The sequence below is a fragment of the Sus scrofa genome, chromosome 5 (genome assembly GCF_054392235.1).
Source record: "Sus scrofa isolate SSC_HxYL_T2T_F1_AM1 chromosome 5, Sscrofa_HxYL_maternal_Yorkshire_Landrace_v2.0, whole genome shotgun sequence".
NCBI lineage: Eukaryota > Metazoa > Chordata > Mammalia > Artiodactyla > Suidae > Sus > Sus scrofa.
Window position 1 is genome coordinate 76,937,324 of NC_139387.1, and position 21,783 is coordinate 76,959,106.

The 21,783-nt window shown below is 49.3% G+C and overlaps 1 protein-coding gene across 50 annotated transcripts in view; it reads right to left on the reverse strand.

Moving 5' to 3' along the window:
• Window positions 1-21,783, reverse strand: part of MICAL3 (microtubule associated monooxygenase, calponin and LIM domain containing 3) — a 241,772-nt gene that overhangs the window by 60,391 nt on the left and 159,598 nt on the right. For 18 of the 50 annotated variants that reach the window (XM_084957148.1, XM_084957132.1, XM_084957128.1 and 15 more), the window contains 11 exons: window positions 20,270-20,417; window positions 18,118-18,314; window positions 16,434-16,546; window positions 16,283-16,345; window positions 15,660-15,833; window positions 14,261-14,344; window positions 11,833-11,931; window positions 10,079-10,135; window positions 7,619-7,726; window positions 5,300-5,407; window positions 4,603-4,789 (listed from right to left, as the gene is read on the reverse strand). In XM_084957148.1, coding sequence (XP_084813274.1) covers window positions 4,603-4,789; window positions 5,300-5,407; window positions 7,619-7,726; window positions 10,079-10,135; window positions 11,833-11,931; window positions 14,261-14,344; window positions 15,660-15,833; window positions 16,283-16,345; window positions 16,434-16,546; window positions 18,118-18,314; window positions 20,270-20,417 — 1,338 coding nt within the window. The remainder of the gene's footprint in view (window positions 1-4,602; window positions 4,790-5,299; window positions 5,408-7,618; window positions 7,727-10,078; window positions 10,136-11,832; window positions 11,932-14,260; window positions 14,345-15,659; window positions 15,834-16,282; window positions 16,346-16,433; window positions 16,547-18,117; window positions 18,315-20,269; window positions 20,418-21,783) is intronic. The other 32 variants (XR_014804017.1, XM_084957160.1, XM_084957169.1 and 29 more) reach the window with 6 other exon arrangements.

A 21,783-nucleotide genomic window follows, 5' to 3' on the forward strand; every position in this document is an offset into this window, starting at 1 on the left:
GTCAAGAGGCTGTGGATTCCTTCACCCAACAACACTGGGACACTCTGGTCAGGAGGCTGAGAAGTCCCTGCCCAGTGGAGCGGGAGGCCCCAAGTCTCTCTGGGAAGGGAGCTGGTTAGCGACAGGAGGCTGACCCCATGAAGACTGGGGGCATGTGTTCTGGCAGAGGGAACAGCGAGCACAATGTCCTAAGTGTGTTAGTGGAACAGAAAAGGGACCAGGGTGCAGGGGACAGCTGGCAGTGGAGAGGCTGAAGGCCAGGCCAGGAGGACAGGTGGAGATGGTGGTCTGGGAAGATCTGCTTTCTTTTTAAGCCCTTGGGCTGCCCTGTGGGAGCAGACTGCAGGGGTGATGGTGGAGGGCAGGGGCTGGTCACTCCCGAGGGCTGCCCTTCACAGGCCACCTCAGCAGAAGCTCTGTGTTTTCTCCCCTAGAGATAACAGAGGAAGACTTGACTCACTGACTGATTTAGAGTCCTTGCCTTAAGAACTGTCAGCAGTCAGGGTTGGGGATCTGGCATTGCCATGAGCTGTGGTATAGGCTGTAGATGCAGCTCGGATCTATACCCTACACCATGTTGCTGTGGCTATGGCATAGGCTGGCAGCTATAGCTCCGATTCCACCTCTAGCCTGGGAACTTCCATATGCCATGGATGCAGCCCTAAAAAGCAAAATAAATACAATTTTTTTAAAATTAAAAAATGAGGAGTTCCCGTCGTGGTGCAGTGGTTAACGAATCCGACTAGGAACCATGTTGCAGGTTCGATCCCTGGACTTGCTCAGTAGGTTAAGGATCCGGCATTGCCATGAGCTGTGGTGTAGGCTGCAGACGTGGCTCAGATCCTGTGTTGCTGTGGCTCTGGCGTAGGCCGGCGGCTACAGCTCTGATTGGGCCCCTAGCCTGGGAACCTCCATATGCCGTGAGAGTGGCCCTAGAAAAGGCAAAAAGACACACACATACACACACACACACACACACACAAAGCACATTAAAAGATGCTCAACATCAGGAGTTCCCGTGGTGGCACAGTGGTTAATGAACCCAACTAGGAACAATGGAGTTGTGGGTTCGGTCCCTGCCCTTGCTCAGTGGGTTAACGATCCGGCGTTGCCGTGAGCTGTGGTGTAGGTTGCAGACACGGCTCGGATCCCGCGTTGCTGTAGCTCTGGCGTAGGCTGGAGGCTATGGCTCCAATTCGACCCCTAGCCTGGGACCCTCCATATGCTGCGGGAGCGGCCCAAAGAAATAGCAAAAAGACCAAAAAATAAAAAAATAAAAAAATAAAATAAAGATGCTCAACATCACTAGTTATTAAAAAAAACAAAAACAAACAAACAAAAAAAACCAAAAGGAGTTCCCATTGTGGCTCAGCAGAAATGAGCCTGATTAGTATCCATGAGGAAGTGGGTTTGATCCCTGGCCTCGCTCAAGGGGATAAGGATCCAGTGTTGACATGAGCTGTGGTGTAGGCCGGCAGCTGTAGCTCCAATTCGACCCCTAGCCTGGCAACCTGCAGACACTGTAGGTGCGCCCCTAAAAAGCAAAATTAAAGAAAAAGAACTGGCAGCAGTCAAAATAAGCTAGTATCTGGCAAGAAAGAGTAGCTAAGTTTTAGGACAGATGGCATTTATTTATTTATTTATTTATTTATTTATTTATTTCTACCTGTGCCTGCAGCATGAGAAAGTTCCTAGGCCAGGGATTGAACCTGTGCCGGAGCAGTGACAATGCTGGATCTTTAACCCACTGTGCCACCAGGGAATTGCTAGGACAGACAGCATCTTTTAAAAGGGATGAAGGGGAGTTCCCACCATAGTGCAGTGAGTTAAGACCCCGACTACAGTGGCTTGGGCTGCTGCAGAGGTGTGGGTTACATCCCTGGCCCAGCTCAGTGGGTTAAAGGATGTGGTGTTGCCTCAGCTGTGGTATAGGTCCCAGCTGCAGCTTGAATTCAATCCCTGGCCCAGAATTTCCACATGCTGTGGGGGCAGCCATAAAATAAAATAAAATAAATAAAGAGACTGAGGAACAAGGGTAAAAACCTGGGTCTGTCTCTCAAGTGTGACTCCCCACTTTCCAGTCTAGAGCTGCTGTGGGCCCAGCATGTCTGACCTGGGGGTCTGAGGGCTCAATGAGTGCAAACCAGCTCTTATTTGTTGTGTAAACCTGGATGAGCACGTTACAACTTCTCTGGTTTCCTGATGGACAAGATTACAATCATAAAACCAGCTGCCTTGTGGTGGTCATGAAGATGAAAGGACAGGAGCGAGCTAAGGGCCCAGCACGATGCCTGGTTCACCCTGACCTCCTGAGCCACAAATTTCCTGGCTGCTTCTCCTACCTGAGGCTCTTCAGTTAGACATCCGTCCGAATCACACAGCAAGCTGGTTGTGAAGAACAGGCTAAAACTCCAGGACCTCTAAGACCCCCTCTTTTTCCCTAGTTCACCTCTCACGAGGAGGAGCTGAGCTGATGTAAGATTCACCTGGGCTGAAACTCAGGAACCTGAGTCCAGAACCTGGTACTCAGGCCACATGCACGCTGGTTCCCGCTCTGCAGGGCCTCTCCACCTTGATCCACCACCCACCTAGGACAGAAGGTTTCTCCCCATGGCCCTGAGCTCCCAGGACTCCCTCTTCTTTGACGGTTATATCACTACCATCTATCTGCACTAGGTGCCACCGCCCTTAGTCCTACACAGCCTGCTGCCGAGTCATTCCACACAGAACACAAGCTCCTCTCACACTCCATCTGCATCCTCAAGACAACGTGGCAAAGATGTGGTGCACAATCTATGGGCGAAAATACTTGTGGGTCAATAGGCTGGACCCTGAGGGACCTTCCCAGGCAGACCTCACAGTGAAAGGCTGAGTCCAACAGCCCAAGCACGAAGAACTGTCGAAAGACGGAGCTGCCACCCACCAACCTCATCCTTGGAGATCAAAGGCATTACCCAAAGCCCAGGTGTGGGGCAAGAGTGACACTAACCACAGATACCTTCCCTCACCAGGTGGTGCTTCTCATGTAACAAGAGGACCAGGTGCTACAATGGTAAGAGGTCACCACTGCGCTCCTTCCTGACAGAGCTGCCTGTTTTATTCACTATTCAAAGAGCCTGGATCACTGACATGACCATTTCTAATCTCAGGGTGTCCTTCTCCTGTGTGACATCAACTTACAGTCTCCTCAGTCAAGAAGCTGTCTATCGGAGTTCCCTTGTGACAAGTGGGTTAAAGATCATCCTTGTCACTGCAGCGCCTTGAGTTGCTGCTGTGGCGCAGGTTCGATTCCTGGCCCTGGAACTTTCACAAGCCGTGGGCATGGCAAAAAAGAAAAAAAAGAAGGTGCCTATCAATGTTATGGACTTAATGCTACCCTATGAGGATTTACTTTCCTATCCTATTAATCTAGGTCCTTTCATTACTGTTGAGTCAAATTAAGACAATCTCTCATGAATTTCCTTCAGCTGCCTATAGGAATGGGTACAGGAATCATCAATGTCTTTGGTGACCTTCTTCAATTAAACTCAAAGGGTCTTCAGATGGCCGCCATGCCTCTAGCTGCTTCTCCATCACGCTCTGTCACTTGTTTGCACTATTCTCCACCTTCTGCCTTATTGAGGTCATTTCACTATAAAACCAACAAATATCACAAAAGGCCAGGGCTTGAAAAGCACAGTAAAATAGACTGAGGCCCTGTGCAGACCAGAGACACCGGTGCTAGAGAGCAGGTAACCCCTGGTGTAATGCAGCACCTTCAGGGAGCCAAGGTCCGAGAACAAGGGCAGGGGATACAGTTTCCATTTGCCATCACTGACCTTTGTCAAGAAATGTGGCTGCTATAAGCCTGTGATTCTTTTTCTCTAAAATAAAGACAAAAAAGACTTACTGGATCCCTTTTATTTTTTATTTTTGTCTTTTTAGGGCCACACCCAAGGCACATGGAAGTTCCCAGGCTAGGGGTCGAAGTGGAGCTATAGCTGCTGGCCTACACCACAGCCATGGCCACACAGGATCCAAGCTTCGTCTGCAACCTACACCACAGCTCACGGTAACACTGCATCCTTAACCCACTGAGCGAGGTCAGGGATTGAACCTGCGTCCTTGTGGATACCAGTGGGGTTCATTACCACTGAGCCATGACAGAAACTCTGGATCCCTTTTAAGATCCCACCATAAGGTAGGACAACAGGTATCTGGAAAGCCAGTGAAACAATTTAGGCAAATGCATGTCCCCATCACCATCACTACTGAGTCATCTATGACGCAGCCTGCTGACTCTGCAGATACGTTTACAAGAAACTGTTTTAGAGAAAACATAAAGAATAAGGGGCTGGCGTTTCTCCATGGTTCAGTGGGTTAAGGATCCAGCATTGTCACTGCTGTGGCTCTGGGTTATAGCTGTGGCACGGGTTTGATCTCTGGCTGGGGACTTCCATATACTGCAGGTGCAGCCAAAAGAAAGAAAAAGCACAGATGGTTGGATGGGAGGGCTTGAGGGGGCAGAAAGAAAAGTACATGTAAAATGTAGTGAGGGGCCTGAGATCAGCTCAAGTGGAAAAAGGAGCCCAAGCCCAGTTTCTCTGGTGTAAACAGACTCACCATCCTCAAGGTCGTAGGCGTAGGCGGACAGACGCAGGGTGGTGGCACAGTACTCGCACTTGAAGCAGCTCCGATGGAAGAACTTGCCCTCGGCGCTCAGCCGCTCCATCACATAGACTCGCTTCTGACAAAAATAGCACGTGTCGCTGCCTCCCAAGTTCTGTGGGAACTCCTTCTTTATTGAGCCCTGGGGTGGAGGTTGGGGAGGAACACATCAGGGTAATGCCTGCCAGGCCTGCCACCCAGGGGTGCGAGGCCCCACTGAGCAATGCTGTGTAGAGACAGGAGCCTCGCACAGCGCAGTGCTGCCGCCCCAGATGCCCACAAAGCACTGGGCACTGACACCAACCCATAGCCAGGAGGAAACCTGAGTCCATTTTACACAATTTCATAACAATCAAACCAAATTATCTTGGCAGATTCTGATTTGAAGGTGTTCCTATGGTTTCCATGGACACAGGCCCCTGGACTCCAGTCCAGAGCACTTTAGAAAGACAGGAAATATGCTTTTCCCACAACACTCTAAGCCACGGTTTCAGTCCTAGAAATCTGTTAACAAAATTCAGACAACCTCAAAAAAAAATTACCACATGGCACACAGTGGTTATGTATGTCATGAAACTACCTAGAACAAAGCAGGTTTGTTTACCAGAGCTGTTTTATCTAGACAGACAGTGCCCTTAAGTGTATCTCTTACCAGTTCCTTCTTGTCTAGAAGGGTTTTAGGCTGTTCTTTCCTTTGAAGCTGATTGGCTATCTGCTCAGCCAATGAGCTCACTCCGCCCGTGTACATCTTTATATACTTCTATCGGATGGAGATTATAAAACAACCAGAAAGAAGGAAAATGAGAAGGAAAAAATAAATAAATTAAGAAGACAGGAAAAAAAAAACTTTGAAAGGTATAAAATGAATATAAGGTGCAGCAGCAAACCATGCCAACACAGTGCCCACAAGCAGAGAAACTAGGTGTCAGGGTCACACACTGGGCTCAGCGTAGGCAGGAGTAATGGCTGCAGCTACAACTAAATTCAGGGAGGACAATTTAGTGTTTCATGTCTTTCTGGACTGGACAGTGCAGGGAATGGGGAAGCAGGAGGACAGGATGGATGCAAACAGAAAATAAGAGGAAGAAGGGCCTACAACCCAGTGACTCAAATTACATACAAAGAACTCAAGCAGACAGGACACCTCCCTCCACACAGTGGGTGCCCAGACTGAGGGCATGATCCAGGGCCTGGGAGAGGCTTGGGAAGGTATTTCCTCATGCAAAAAGAAAGGCCAACTCTGTCTGTCTCCTCATTCTGAGCGCTTGGCTCACAGCCTGTGTGTGTGCATCAGAGGCCCCTGTGCTTTATCAGAAAGAACCCTTCCTTGTCCATCCCCTTTTCTCCAGTATGTGCGTGAGCACGTGTGCCCTGAGCCAAAGCCTTCTGCGCTGGCTTGGGCCCAGCAGACATGGCTGCAGGGGCTACACTGCTGCTATGGATGTTGGAATGTATTTCTAGTCCAGGAGGAATTATTTCTGCATAGGTTGAAAAAAGATAAAAGAAAAAAATCCAACCACCTCAACCCTCTTCCTAGCAACGCTGAGGAAGTAACCATAGGAGAAAATAAATTTCAATTGCAAGCCTTCCTGCTGGAGCCCAGCTTTGAGCCTGGCCCCTAGGAAATGAGGCCAAAGCCTTGCCAATGGCCCTTTAGAGACTGCTTCCAGGTCACACGCCCCCTGTGGAGATGGCCCAAACACTAACTGTGTCTTATTCCAAGCCAGAAATGCCAGGAGCAGCTGTGCTGGGTGCCAACAACCCCTGAGGAAGTGGCTGGAGCACATGAGACGATGTGTAAGAGAATCACTGTCTGAGCAGTCCTGGGCTGGGCAGAGAATCACATCCTGGGCTGGGAAGGGACACGCCAGAGAAACGCTCCAGGGGGAAGGAACCCTGCCTAACTATGAGAACCACAGAGGCCCAAATGAGCAAAGAGCTCTCTAAGGTTCGGCTGGAACTGAGGAGTCAATGACATTTTTCAATTTAAAATATGGAGATATACAAAGAACAGTACCCTTTGCTCATTAACTCCCATTAGAAGTTTAAAAAAAAAAAAAAAAAAAAAGTGGCTCTTAGACCTAAACTGTCTTTAGATTAGAAACATTACAGAGGCTTAAGCTGGGAACAGAGAGACACCAGGCAGAGCCAGGCAGACAAGGGGGAACAGAAAACGGCACTTACTTCCTTGGAGAGCAGGTGAGTGAGAGCATGGACCTGCCTAGCCAGAGGCCTTCTCTCCCACCAGAAACCAGCACTCTCAGCAAGCACGTGCAAAGGCATTTGTCACACTCAGTTCTTAGTGACGTGATAATATTGACAAGCACACCCCCAAGAGATGTGGAAACTCGAGTTCTATTTGTTTCTGGCATGAAAAGCAGATGGCTTCCCTCTACCCTCTCTGAACAAACAGTCAAAATGCAGTGGTCTCTGGTCTTGCACTGCGGCTGCCACCCACACATGAGCTTCCATACATCATCTGCTACCAGCTCAAGAATAGGAAACCAAGCAAAAGAGCAAAAGGACCTTCAAACTTCTGTGAACTACTCCACAGAGGGGTCAGCTCCAGTGCAGGAAACAGCAGAGTTCACTCTTTCAATGACTGCAATGCAAGAGGCACCCAGAATACTGCACAGTCACCACTCCATTAAGAGATTTACTTCAACCATGGTTCATGTTTCATAACACATTAACAGGAAGACACTTGGAGCTTAAAAAGCTAATGGCTGAAAGATGTTTTTATCATAATTTGATACAGTTGGAATATAATGAAAGTGGTTTTCCTTGGAGAGAATCTGCTGCAGTGAAAGCTAGCAGCCTCCTTAACTCAGGGGGATGCCTACCGACCTCACATGCATGACAGACACACACACACAACTGAATTCCTGCAGGAGACAGGCTGACATCTGTGTGGGTGAAGAGAGTGGAGGCTGAAGAGGAAGCAGCTTGGCCAAGGCCCAGGCCATGCTACCTGTCGGAGGGAGTCAGAGGAGGGAGAGGCGGGGTGGCCGGAGGAGCGGAGGCTTAGAGAAAGCTCCCACTGGTCGACAAAAAATCGACGAGAAGGCTCGGGCTCTGGCTATAAAATACAAGATGGAGAAAAAAATCAAAGGGAATGTAAAATTAAAGCTGCACAATGACCTGAACATAAGGAACTGGGCAGTTTCAGACCGTTTATCTAATAACAAATGCAGTAAAGAAACACTCTTGGTTCCAAAAGCACCAATGGTTCATTCCAGGCACCCCCTCTAACCACCCTCCCATGCCTCTAGCTCACTTCCCCTCATGCTCACAGCCACACTTGCTCACATGGAAACAGGGCCCCAGGCCACAAGCCCCAAGAAGCCCAGTGCTCCCACACCACCCACCCCAGGTGCATAGCGCTGCCGGCCAGGAGGTGGTAATCCTGTCGAGCCCCTTGCTGGCCTCAGCTGGGATTTCTCTTGGGCAAGATGTTCTGTCCCCTCCTGACTCTGCTGGCATCGCACAGAGAGGGCACTGGAGAGGGTAGGCATGGAACAAAGCTCCTTCCACCTAACAACCTGGAGTGCAGCTTCTCCTCCTCCCTCTGGGGCTCAAGGAAACTGCCAAGAGCCGGCCCCCAGCCCCATGAGGACAGCATGGGGTCTGCATGGAGCAGAAGTGGGCCATGCAGCCGGGAATGCTCTGGTTCCCAGAGTAAGGAGGTGGTCAAGAGCTCTGGCAAGTAACGACTGCTTAGTTTCCTCCAGGTGCAGGGTAAGAGGCTGCAGGCTGCAGGGATGAGGGTCAGCCATGGTCCTGGGAACCCTCTGTCCCTCAGTTCCCAGCAGATCCATCCTATCCCTACTTAAGTTCACACCAGCTTCTGCTCCAGAGGCTCAGGGCAGGCTCAGTGGAAAACTAGAAAGGACCGGAGCTCCCCAGATGGCAGAGCCATGAGGCAGAGAGCTGGTGATTGCACAGGCTGAATTATGGAGAGTGGTGGAGAGTCCTGGAATGAACATAAACGGTGATCCCTAAGAGTTTCTGGAAGGAAACCCTGCACAAAGAATCTGAAAACCAGGCCACTGGGAAAAGGAACGAAAACTCCCGCAAACCTTACTGCTTCCAGAGCACAAAGTCCCACCTTCCCTGAAGTCTGAACTTCTGACAGCTTCTCCCTCCCATCTCTCCTTTCATTTAACACACTTCCCTCCCTTCTCCTCCAAGGAGGCACTGTTTCATCCAAAACCATCAGGACCTCATTAAATGTGCATTTTCCTTACATGCAGGGCCCTGCCCTGCTTGGTGAACTTTTTTCTTTTTCTTTTTATGGCCACGCCTGCGGCACATGGAAGTTCCCAGGCTAAGGGTCGAATTGGAACTGGAGCCACCGGCCTACAACACAGCCACAGCCAACACAGGGTCCAAGCTGCATCTGTGACCTACACTGCAGCTCATGGCAATGCTGGATCCTTAACCCACTGAGTGAGGCCAGGGATCCAACCCACGTCTTCATGGAGACTAAGAAAGGTTCTTAACCTGCTGAGCCACAATGAGAACTTCACCCTGAGTGGTGAAAATGCCTGGTTTTCTTTTTGAGAGGAACCATCTAGGGAAAAGGAAGGAGGAGGCCGAGCATCAGCAGTGCTCCTGGAGGCAGCAGCAGGAAGCCTCGGGTAAGGGCAGAAGATGCCCCACCTCAGCTGTCTCCTCTCCGGACACCTGCCTCCCACTTGGTGATTCGGTAGGAAGACAGCACTGCAACCCTGTGTTCCTGATGGGCCCAGGAAAGAACCAGGTTTAGCACTCAGCCACAACTGCATTTTGTGGAGAGCAATGGCAGAAGGGGAGGCAAAAATAAGAGGAAAAGACCCACATGAAGTTAACTTTAGTTGCAGAGCTATACCCGCTCAGGGATCAATTTAAGGGTAACGATAACAACCAGAAAAGTTTCAGAAAATGATGAGCAGGCTTCTCTGGGCATCCCTGCTATTCATCAGATTATGTGATGGCCAGGTGTAAACTTTTCAGAAAAGATTAAGCTAAAGCTTTTCATTATGGCCCCATCTGGTCATTCCCTTCACTCTCCTTGTAAGCACTTTGGCTTTCTCGGCATTTCTATCTACCTCAAGATCCTGGAGCAAATGCCACCTGCTAACTGATCCAGACTCTTCCCCAATAGTCATATCCCCGTAAATACTTGGGAATGGGAAAGGTGGACTGGATGGGGAAGAGGCCACTTACAGAAGCACAAACTCTAAGGATTTGCATCTGGTCTGAACACTGAAGGGATGAATGGTCTACTAAGAATGCTATTTTCATGGGTCATCATTGTTAGCTCTTGGCTGGATGGTAAGATTGTGCAAAAAGCAAGAGGAGCGGGGCCATGCCCACCTTCCCTCTGCCCCCACCACAGCGTGCCCCACCTGTGTGGCTGCCAGCACCCCATGCCACAGTCATGCTTTACCCTCTCGTGGTGGGGACTCTGCTTGCCACGGCTGTCAGCATCAAGATCCCTGCACGTCTGTTGGCAACAAAGTAGAAACTTAAGCTGCATTTAAAATGCTCTACCTGGACCTACTAAGTGACAGTACCAGAAATTCAGAGTGCATTTGAACACACATCCCCTGCCCTCTACTGATGCCCTCCCAAGTAACCACAATCCCACCTATACCAAATCCCGTGACCAAGGACAACTTTTTGCACAGCTGTTCTGCCCACCTGGCCTCCAATGAGGTCAGCTATGTAGGTAAATAAAGAACTCTGGTTAGCACCAAGGTGGAACAAACGTGTTTCTTTCACACAGTGGCGCACGATCAGAGGCATTCATGAGAAGGTGTAAAAGGAGAAGCCGGTTAGAAGAGTGCAGTGTTCCACAACGAGGCATTAGAAAGGAAACGTGGGAGTGGAAACTGGCTAGAATAAATGACATCGCAATGATCAGAGGAAACTCCAGGGTGGGAGGTGGTCCCTGAGCAGGAATATGGGACCAGAGCACAGTTTACTAAAGTGCGAGGTGGATACAGAGCGTGTGATGGCCAGAGACCGGCCCAAGGCTGCCCCCACTGCCCTGAGGAAGGCACTGACCAGCGATCCCCCGGGGTCATGCTCTAGATAATCGAGGAGTCACCCACGGCCCTGCCCAGGTAGGAAAAGCTGGTTATTCCTGTCTAGGGCCCATGAGCCTGTGGTCTCATGAACCCGTGCTCTTGTGAGCTTGGGCTCCTGGGTCACACTGCTCAGATTCAGTCCCTGGCCCCACAGCTTACTGTGTGACCTTGTACAAACCACTTGGCTTCCGTGCCCGTCTCTGTAAAAGGGCAGTGGTAATAGGGCCTGCCGTGCAGGGTTACTGTGAGAAGTGAATGGGCTAACACAGGAAAAGAACTGAGACTACTGCTGAGTCACAGTAAATGCCCCTATGTTAGTTCTCATGAGAGACAGGACACAGGGTGGCCACTAAGCTACAAGGGCTCAGGAGCCAGACCCAGGGACAGAGGCTGGGCCCTTAAACACCAGACATATTACAGGGCCACCTTCCAAGGAGGCTATCCTAGCTGAGAAAATGTCTTTTCATAGATTCTGCCTTTAAAATCAGTGTTTTGTTTTGTAGGGACAGAAGACAAAGGTCAAAAAAGCCGTTCTATAAAAGCACTCCATGTGAGTGTGCTGGCCACATCTACACATCCACAGTTAACACGCCATAAAGAAGCTCTCCAATGATCTGCCTGGAGAGAGTGGGCTGGACAGAAAGGGCAGGAGTTTGTTAGCAGAAAGTGGATAAGCAAGAGGCTAGGCTCTCAAAATCTTAAAGGAACCAAATGCACAGAGTGAAGCCCCACAAAAAGCTTCCAGAAGTTCATCTTAACTGTATCTCCCTGGGTAGCAAAACAAAAACAGCTGATTTTAATGGCGTTATATAAAAATGTGTTGGCTCTCCTGGGCCTCTGGACCTTGTATCTTTGTCAAATGTAGTTTAAACTTTAGTTTGTGACCACGCAGTCGTAGTCCTGTGGCGCGGACTCCCAGGGTGTGAATGTACATCGGGCTATCCTGAGGCTGCACAGGAATCACTTGTCTGTAACAATAAAGATTGCCTCAGATACAAAGGGTCTGTTTTTTACCAGTTTTCACTGCAGTGAGGGGATCCTGATGTAGTCTCTACCCTAGCCACCCACACAGGCAGGCAGACAGGACAATGGAGCATGCAGAGGGGGTCACCTGCTGGCCGCCATGTGCCGGACAGGGAGGTGGAACAGGGGGAGGAGAGAGTGTGATCACTTTTTTGGGGCAGGTCCGAGAACGTTCCTTTTCCTGTCGCTTTTACACCAACAGACACAAACAGAGAGAATACTGGTGAAACGGTGACCACGTTGAGGCTGGTTCTGGAGGGACCAAAGGCGCTTGCCAAAAGCATCCCCCAGGCCCCTCCCCACCCTGCCACCCTCCCACAAAAGAGTGTATTCAGGGAGCCAGTGGCCAGGCCCTGTCTGCAGATCACAGAGTCATCTCTGCAGTGACGGGGGAGCGGGGGTGGTGGTGGTGGTGTCAGGATCTTCAGTGTGGCCCTTTCTAAATGCCAGGGGCCAAGGTCGTGTTCCTCTTTATTGGTTTGATCAGGAAAGTTGAGGGGGGAAGAAATAGGCTTTGCTACAAGTAGAGAGAAGGGCACACAGACCATCATGAGGGGAATGTGGCAGCTGCCTCCCCATGCCGGGCACCCCTCCTGGACCCACCCACAACCTCGTCCTGCAGCCACCTGCCTCTGATTCTGGGAGAATCAGCCCCCTCACTCACACTGCAAGATTCTGGGAGACTTCCCAGGAAATACAGGAAAGAACATGAAACAGGATATGAAAATTAAACATCTTTCACTAACACCCCACAACGTCCGTGGATCACTTCCCCACTTGCCCCTCTCCATGCCATCCCCTTCCTGTGAATCTGTCTCTGAATGAAAGAACTTCAGTAGTTAAGAAACAACCGGATTCTTGGGTCAGCAGAACCCTCAGTTTCCTCACACCTAGAACCACAGCGTGGGGCGGCAAACAGTAAACCCCACTGATCATCTACTGCCAAGCCAAGGCTGCCTGACTGCAGACTTTGGCTGCAGGACCCATTCTGGAGATCAGTAGGGGACAGGGTGGGGAAGGAAGAGCTGTCTGATCGCTGGGCAGAGATATCACTCATTTGTATACCACGACCAACTCTGCCATTGCTGCTATGCCCTCCACGCCTGCCCACCTCAATCTGAGCCACTTCTGGGGAAACAAGTGAATCATGGGACAGTGCACCTGTCAGCCTGGGAGGCTCCCAGCTGCTGCATTAGCAGGAGAAGCACACGTACCAGATACCCCTGCAGCCCAGCACCCAGCAGTGAGCTGAGCCTGTGCTCTGGGACAGAGGTGGTGGCTGAGCTAGCCCCTGGGGTCCCCGAGCCTGGGCTTCCTAAGAGGCCCACCCAGAGCTGCCCCAGGATGTGCCACTCAAAGCCATCTATTCACCTGACTCTGCTCCCGGCCCCAGGTCACCTCCATGAATAGTACAGGAACCTAGAGCTGGGGAACAGAGTACAGCTTTTATCTTTCCCGCCAGCAGATCCTCAATTAAAGACCAACTTTTAAATCATACCTTCTACTTAGACTTTGAAGGTCTACCCTAGGTGAAAAGTAAGTAAATCAAATAGAAGTGAATTTCCAATGTGATTTTTCTCAGAAGACACCCCCCACCTCCACCCCATGCAGGCACAGGAAAGAGGCGACTGGCTTTGAGGTGAACTTGAACGTTGCTCCCAAGCTTCCATCTCAGCCTCAGGGGCCCTGCCCTTAATGTGGCATTTTATTAAAAGCAAGGTTACAAAGCAACATTCTGCCCTAAATATCATTCAAACAAATCTAACTGGCCACTCCCCAGCAATTCCAGCAGTAGCCATCCCCACAGCACAAGAGGGAATCACAGGAGCCCATCTGACCACCCAGAGCCTCGTGCTCAGTGACTCTGAACCCCGAGGCGGCAGAGCCAGGCCGCGCTGTGAGGCAGTGATGCGGGAGGAGCAGGGCAGGCCTCCCATCCCTCTGACCAGCTTCCTCCTACCCCACCAGGGCCCCCTGCTTCCCCTCTGCTCTACTCCCTGTGCTGGAGGAGAAGCAGTGTTCCAGGAGATCCTACAAAAATGTTAGTAAAAATTTCCAAAAAAGAGTATTTTAAACGTAGAGAAAACAGCAAGAAAATGCCCATAATCATCTTTGTCCAGGGTTTGAAACAAATAAAAAACCACAGTTTGACTGTGTCTTGGATGAGATTTTCCTATTTAACACGAAAGGCCCACTGCCCCGAGCCTCAGGCTTCAGGAATTCAGGATTCGTCAAGAGGACACGTGTCAGCCAGAAGCCAACTAGGGACAAAAATTCTAACAGCAAAACCACCCCAAAGGCTAAGGACTGAACAACTACCATAGAGATTCAGTGAGTTTCAACACTAAATTAGCAGCCCATCCTTTTAATTCGTTTCCCAAATCCCAAGGAATTAAACCTCATGCAAAACTATCAGTTCTGTCTGTTAAACTTTTCCCCAGAGTCGCTACACCAGTGAGCAAAGAGATGCCTACCCCGTGAGCCAGGGTTCAACAGTGCAGGCCCCCATCCTTTACCTGTTTCCACCGGGGGGTGGGAGCAGGGCGACCCTGCTCAGGTAGACAGCAGGACGGCTGGCTGAGCCCACGCTCTTGTGTAGGCTGTGACACATAGGCCAAGTTTGGGTCAGGGACAGGACATAGAGACAAAAAAAAAAAAAAAAAAATTAAGGTAGCAGACACAAACGTGGTTCCCACAGAGGATAGTCACACATCCATGAAGTGAAGGAGGAGCATACAGAATTCGTTTTTAGAAAGTTACTTAGAAAGAAGACAAAATAGTACCCCCTGTCCTGGGAAAAACCAAATGCAAAAGAAAAGGAAAACAGAAGCTGTAATTCCTTCTCCCTAGGTCAATGCTCTGAGCCTAAACTGCTAATTCTGGTTTGGAAAATGAATCTTTCCACTCAGAACGAGGAGAGCATTCCAGCCTTCTGGAGGTGGGACAGAGCCTGGGCGGCCAGAGCCGCCGGGCAGCGCAGTGTTTACAAGGCTTGCATGTTCTCTGTGAACCTCGGCAAACTCTGCCACCTCCAGACCTCCCCAAGGAGCAGCTGTGAGAAGGTGGTGACAGTGGCCTGGCCCCTACTCCACAGGGACAAGGGCTGATGTGTGTGTGGAGGAGAGCCGGCTCCCTCTCCTCCAGATGCACTCTCAGCTCCAGGTCTGTCAGGAACCCAGTATGCTTCTCAAACCGCCAGCACCTCCTCTTGTCAGTTGTCCCAGTGACTTTTAAACGAGCAAGTGGAGAGACAAGACCAAAGAGACATGGCAGCCCACCCCTCTCCACAGGACTCGCTGGAATGCACAGAGAATTTTTAAAGCACTCAAGGACAGTCTAAGAAAATCATCTGTAACACACACAAGAAGCTTTATGACAAGAATGTTTCCCTCTGTGCTTATCATGAAAGATGAGAAACAACTAAACACCCAGCACCAGAGGAAGAGTTACAAAAAGCATGGCACACACACTTGGGAAGAGGCTTTGGAACATGGAAATATGCCCAAAGTTACACGAAGAAAGCAGAACTGAAAAGTATGTTAAAAATGGCCTCAACTATGGAAACAAGAATGCACTAAAAACAAAACAAACAAAAAAACCCAGAAATAAACATGGAAAAATCTTAACAGAATTAAAGGTGGCTTCATTACCTTTATAGACTTCTCACATTCTCCTCCATAAGCAAATACTTCTTTTGTTACTTATGTGTGTGTGTGGGTGTGCATGTACCGTGTGTAGAGATTCAGACACCATGTTTAAGGACCCCGGTGGGCTTCTGTCACACAGAAGCCCTGAGAGGAACCGTCCTCCCTGCCACATGCAGACACCAGTCTCCAGCTCGGAGCCCTCAGGTCTGGGACGTTCCCTGTCTCACTTTCTTCTTCTGTGGCCAGTTCAGGTGTGAGCTGGGTTTACCTGTCTCCTCACGCCCGTGGACTGTGGGGGCGCGTTCTCCTCAAACTTGGCCAGCAGCTGGGTTGCCATGTACTTCACTTTGTTCTGGTTGCCAAGGGCCACGTCCATCCTCCGGTCGGTCAGCGTGCTCACCAGTGTGGGCCTTCCTCCTCGGTAGCCCCGGGGCGCGTCCTCCTGTACATGAATGTGGGGCCCTGAGAGCCGCCCGTGTTAGAAGCGCCCTCTCCCCTCCCCCACCCCCAGGCAGGAGGTCAGAGCCTGGCACAGTGGCTGGTCTTTGCTTTAGGTGGAGCTTAGCGGCTCTCTTTTAAGGTTCGAATCTCAAGAAAGACTGAGGCTTTGGCTGGTGTGGTCCCATCTCAAGGGAGCCACTGCCCTTTGCCACATGTGTGATGCCAAAGAGACAGGAAGGTCCAGCACATGCGGGTGTGTCCCCGGATGTGCTCCAAGAAATTAAACAAAGGCAAGAGGCCACAGAAAGCATCTGTGCACAAAAATTTTCACAAAGGAAGAATTCAAAAGATCTAGCAATACCAATTTAGAAATTAAGGGTTTAAGGCAAGAAGGGCAATTCGATCTGGCAAATCATTCAATCATTCTGGCAAATCCCAGATATTCCTCACCTCTTCTGACTGGCTGGTCTTTCTCCTCTTCCCGGCACCATCCAAGTCCTTTTCCTTTTTGTCCTATACCAAGAGCAAGGGAAACCACATTACTCTAGTCACGACTCCTTGCCATTTGTTTTCCAGCTGGAGAAAAAACCCTTCCTCTCACCTTGGGAGAACGCTTCCTAGAAATGGTTTGCCCAAGCTTGCTCAGGAAGGAGATGGGGGATTTAGTGCTGGCAATCAGGATGGCTCTCTCCTCAGCATTCAGCTCCAAGGCGTCTGTGGAGAAAGGACAGCCCTGAGGGTGCCGCCTCGCAGGAGGCTCACAGAACCTCAGGGACCCCTCAGGGCCTGTGGGCTCTGGACCCAGTAGGGATCCCATGGAGGAAATGCACATGGAGGCCCCGATGCTAGGCCTTCTCTTCTTCACACAAACAAAAACCAACTCTTTTCAACCCATCTCAGTCACAAAAGCCTGGACTTTTGCTTTCTCAAAGCTGAAATCTGGGCGTTCCTGTCACAGCTTAGTGGTAACAAACGCAACTAGTATTCATGAGATGCAGGTTCGATCCCTGACCTCACTCAGTGGGCTAAGGATCTGGTGTTGCTGTGAGCTGTGGTGTAGGTTGCAGACATGGCTTGGATCCCGTGTTGCTGTGGCTGTGGTGTAGGCCAGCAGCTGTAGCTCCGATTCAACCCCTAGCCTGGAAACCTCCATATGCCGAGGGTGCAGCCCCAAATAGACCAAAAAAAAAAAAAAATTGACATCTGCCTGTGTATGTGTTAATTACAGAAGAGCTGAAGCCACACTATGAGAGAAAAGTTACAGCAGAGAGAGAAGGGGAGGGAAGTGGGGGAGGAGGTGGAGCTCTGGGGCACTAGTATTGGGGTGTGCAAGCACTGGGCTTAGGTGCACACAAAGGGGGCTCACCCGGAACGGGCAGAATGATGTTAGTGCTGTGGATTTCTGTCTTAAGAAAAAGCCATGGATGTCTAAAAGGACATGGGCTAGAAAACACTGGAGAACAGTAGCTAAACTCTGGGTTCTAGGGTTTTACTACCAACAACAGAAATTTTAAATCACATGGGAAGTAATAACACATTGCTATCATTAATTCACGTGCTTCCACTTGTCAAACATTCTTCTTAGCATGTCGCAGTCTCATCATATACACATTATCTTCATTCTACAGCTGGGGAAACTGAGGCACAGGGAAACTGAGTGACATGCCTCAGGTCAAACAGGTGGAGTGATGGGGTGTAAATCCAGGTTGGGTACCATGGTCAACACTCAAGTATCATGCTACTTCCTCAGTCTGTTTCCTGACAGACTGAGGCCCAAGGAAAGATTTTTGGAAACACTAAAAGGCAGGAGAAGAAAGAGGAGCCAGAGAAGGAACAGTTATAGGAAAAAGAGAATGAGGGTAGTCCAGGATCACAGAGGCCAAGAATAGAGAATTCTAAGAGAAAGGGCATTTCAAGTGCTGAATGATGCAGAACAGCCAAGTGCCTGAGAGGTAAGAACGGAGGGAAGGATGTGCATTTGGTGATTCTTCACAACCACGGAGAGCAGCGTTGGCAGAGCAGGAAAATAGAGGCTGGGCTGCAAAGGGTTCCCAAGGTTGGGCAGTGAGGAAGTCAGGCCACAGTTTAAGCACCTTTTCCAAAGGCTGGTTCTGAGAAGGGCTGTGAGGGTGGAGGCGGGGACAGGGGCTTGTTGCCTCCACATCTACAGGTCTGGTTAGCAAGACCTGGGTCAGAGGCAGGAGCCGAGGACAGCGCAGATGCCAGGGAGTGGTGGGGGGCAGGAGAGGCAGGGGGGCGGTGGGGAGGACGGCCCACAGTCTTACCTCGGGAGGGGAGCGAGTCCCTGAACATCTCGTAGAACTGGGTCAGGTACATCACCATGGACAGCTTGTCCGGCTCCCCCACCGAGGCCATCTCTTTGCCTGTCATGATGGGAGAAATGCCCAGTTCCTTCTCAGCAATATCAAAGGCCAGCTGGTTATTCTTCTCCACATTTTGCTCATCCAAAGAATCAAAATCTCTGAGAAACAGCATGAGGAAAACATATCAAGATGGGCTGCTTGTCCCCAGACCAGAAAACACCGTATCAAGGAGTCAGCCTCATTTCTGGGTCTTTCAGATAAAATTCAGGGTGCAGGGCCTCGTGAAATCTGAGAGCAAACCTCTCTCACTTCTTATTCTCCTTCTTTTAACTAAAGAAATGCAAATCACCCTCGAGGAGAAGAAAAGATTAAAGATCTACCCATGAAAGAAGGGAAAAGTTGGAAAATTACCCTCATTTTTCCAATAACAAATTTCTTACTAAAACGTAAGCTAAGAACAGGGGCTGTTTTTGTCGGGTATTCTCTCTTGCACCCTGTGTGTAATCTGCATGTATTAAACTCATGTTCAATTATGACAAAAGTCCTATTTGGATCAGACTGCTCCTAAAGTCCTGGAATGATCACCGCCTGTGTCTTCTGGGGCTGACAAGCTGTTGAAGTACTAAGTCAGCTCTGGTGAACCTGACTCAGCGCTCTGCTCAGAGGGAAATTCCAAAACCTCCCTCAAAAGATTTTTCCATTGCTAAATTTCCTAAATTCTCCCAAGTATGCAGATCAACAAACATTCCCCTCTGGGTTTCAGGCTTCTTGCTAGTTAATCAAGTAAAGACTAGTAGCATTCTTCTTTAGGCGGTTTCAGATTAACCGGATGGGTCTTATTTTGTGTTAACCTAATGATTCTGTAACAGTTTTTCATTTTAGAAATGCCTTTACTCTGTATATGAAGCCTATTAAACTACGGAGGGCTCATCCTGAATGAAGTTATTGCAGCCTAAATGGGGCCAAAATAGCTACTTGTGGCTTTGTGTGCTGTAATGAGGAAATCCCCGGGCCCTCAGGCTGCCTTGGGTCTTTCGGACAGGACTGTGCCTCACCTCACCCGCTAGCTCCCTCCACCCTCTTTGTCCGCCCTCCCTCTGGAACAGGACTGACTCACCTGGGCCTTCTTCTAGGCACTTCTGTGCCATTTACCACAGTCTGTCTCAAACTCCGCCCCCTTCACCCTCTTGCAGGGGGCAAACACGCCCAACTTCCACTTACTTTTTACCAATCTCTGCATGAGCTAAGGGACTTACCCTTATCCAAGTAAATCAGAAATCCCCGTTCCTCAACACCAGGCAAGACTTTTTACTCACTCTTGCCTCATTAACTTCTAACCTAATATAAACAGGAATCTTCTAGGATTCCTTAAGTGATCATTACAACAATACAAACGCAAAAATTGAGCCCATAAGTGAATGTAATAATCAAAGGACAGGCGGCCAAAATAATTCCACATGCCCTGCTTTTGTTTCTGAATCTTCTTGTTTGGCTTCCATGGAAATGAACACCTCAGAGGGAAATCTGGGTGCACTGGTCACCAAGTTGACCTGGGTTGTCCTGCACACATCTGCACTGAGGTGAGTACAGAACAGCCCAAAGAGGACAAGTTACTGGACACAAGGGTAGGGCAGCCTAAGTTGTGGCCTTGACAGAGCTGCCCACAAAGAGTGCGGTCCTAACAAAGAGCCAGTGCCAACAACCCCCCTGGAAGTGGATGGAGGAAGGCTTTGCTTGCAGCAACCTGACCCACTTCCTTCAGCATGTGCTCCAGCCGGGCTTTTTGAATGAGCAGCAGCTCTGGACAAAGCAGGCTGGACACAGTGCTCAGCCTGGGGCCGATGAACAGTTTTCCTTTGTGGGACGTTAACAGGCTCAGATGGGTGTTATAACCAGTTTTTGACCTTCGGAACGCTGTAAAAATCTCAACTAATCATTCGTGGGTTGAGCTACATCATGCCTGAAAGACACAGCTTTAAATATAATTAAAATTAGTCACTGACTTCTAGAGAAAGCATCTTACTATGTATCTTGTTCCAGGAAAAGGTAGAGAATTGGTAGGGTACTCAGAGGTCTTCAGACAACACAGGGGAAGCACAAAGTCTGGACTCACATCAGATCAGGGCGGTATCTGTGGATAATAGCACACAGGGCCAGGCCGCTTTTCCAGGACATGGTGAGGTCTGTCACGTTCACCCCGGCATAGCCATCTGTCTGCCTTTGGCACCAACCTAGCAGTTTGCTTGAACGAGCCACAGACTCTAAAACAACAACAATGTTATTATTGGAAGTGTGGTCACCTGGTGGCTTTGATACAAACTCCACTCGGTTGTACACATGACCAGACTGAAAAATCACTGAAGGCAGGGACAAAACAGTCATCACTGGTTTTCAAAAGTAAGAAGCCATTTAACTGGTATCTTGGTGGTGAAATTATAGGGAGAAAAGAAACTACCACTTTATCCGGACTCTGAGGTCAATGTCCTGCCCCTAACAGAATGAAGAATGACAACTGGTATCTGGGCCTGCTCATGTGGAAGCTGCACACTGACTTGGGCAGAAGGGCGCCACCTGCTGAGCTGCCACCCTCAGGCGGTTACCCTATGGAGAGTTGCTTGGCAGCTGACAGAAGAACAACTTCCCTTCAAAGTATCATTGGGAGGATCAGCAGAGAAAGGTTCTATGCTACCTACAGCACCTGACACACCTGCCCTTACGCTTTCCAAAGTTCTGAGCAATTGTCTAAGTGAGGAAACTATGCAGGATCATACAGGCAAGGCAAGAACCCCAGACCAGAACAATCCCCTAGACCTGGCTTGGCACTTAGTATGACAAAAGAGCACAACTCAAAAAATTCAACATATATGAACACGTACACTTAGATGTCTTTCAGGCACTGATGTGTCTTCTAGAACATAAAAAGCCTTTATAAATATCTGTTTTTCTTTTTTTTTTGCTTTTTAGGTTCCAACTTGCAGCATGTGAATGTTCCCAGGCTAGGGGGTCAAGTTAGAGCTACAGCTGCCGGCCTACATCATAGCCACAGCAACATCAGATACAAGCCATGTCTTCAACCTACACCACAGCCTATGCTAATGCCTTAACCCACTAAACAAGGCCAGGGATCAAACCCACATCCTCATGGATACGTCAGGTTTGTAACTGCTGAGCCACAATGGGAACTCCAAAATCCATTTTTCTTAATTTTGTCAGAAGAGCTCTGATATGGGGCATTAAAATGAATCTGTGAACTCCAATTTGTGTCCAAGAAAGCCTGTTCCTTACCTTAGATAGCTAAAAGTCTTTAACCTTGTATTAAGTCATTCAGTAAATTTGTGAACATAAGTTAAAACTGCATATCATAAAAACACATTTCATTTTCATCTCTTAGGGAAAATGCATTCTATAACAACATAGAGAACCACTGCTGGTGTCACCATTGTAAATCTCCCGGCTTCAGAAATTAACTTCATTCAGATGTTTTCCAAGTCTGTATCCATTGATCCAATATGTATTGAGTAACTTCAATATTCCAGGCTCTAGAATTAACAGTGAACAAAGATACACTCTGCTTTCAAGGAAATGACACTCCAGGGGAGGAAGAAGAAAATGTTTCCAGCTGCCTGC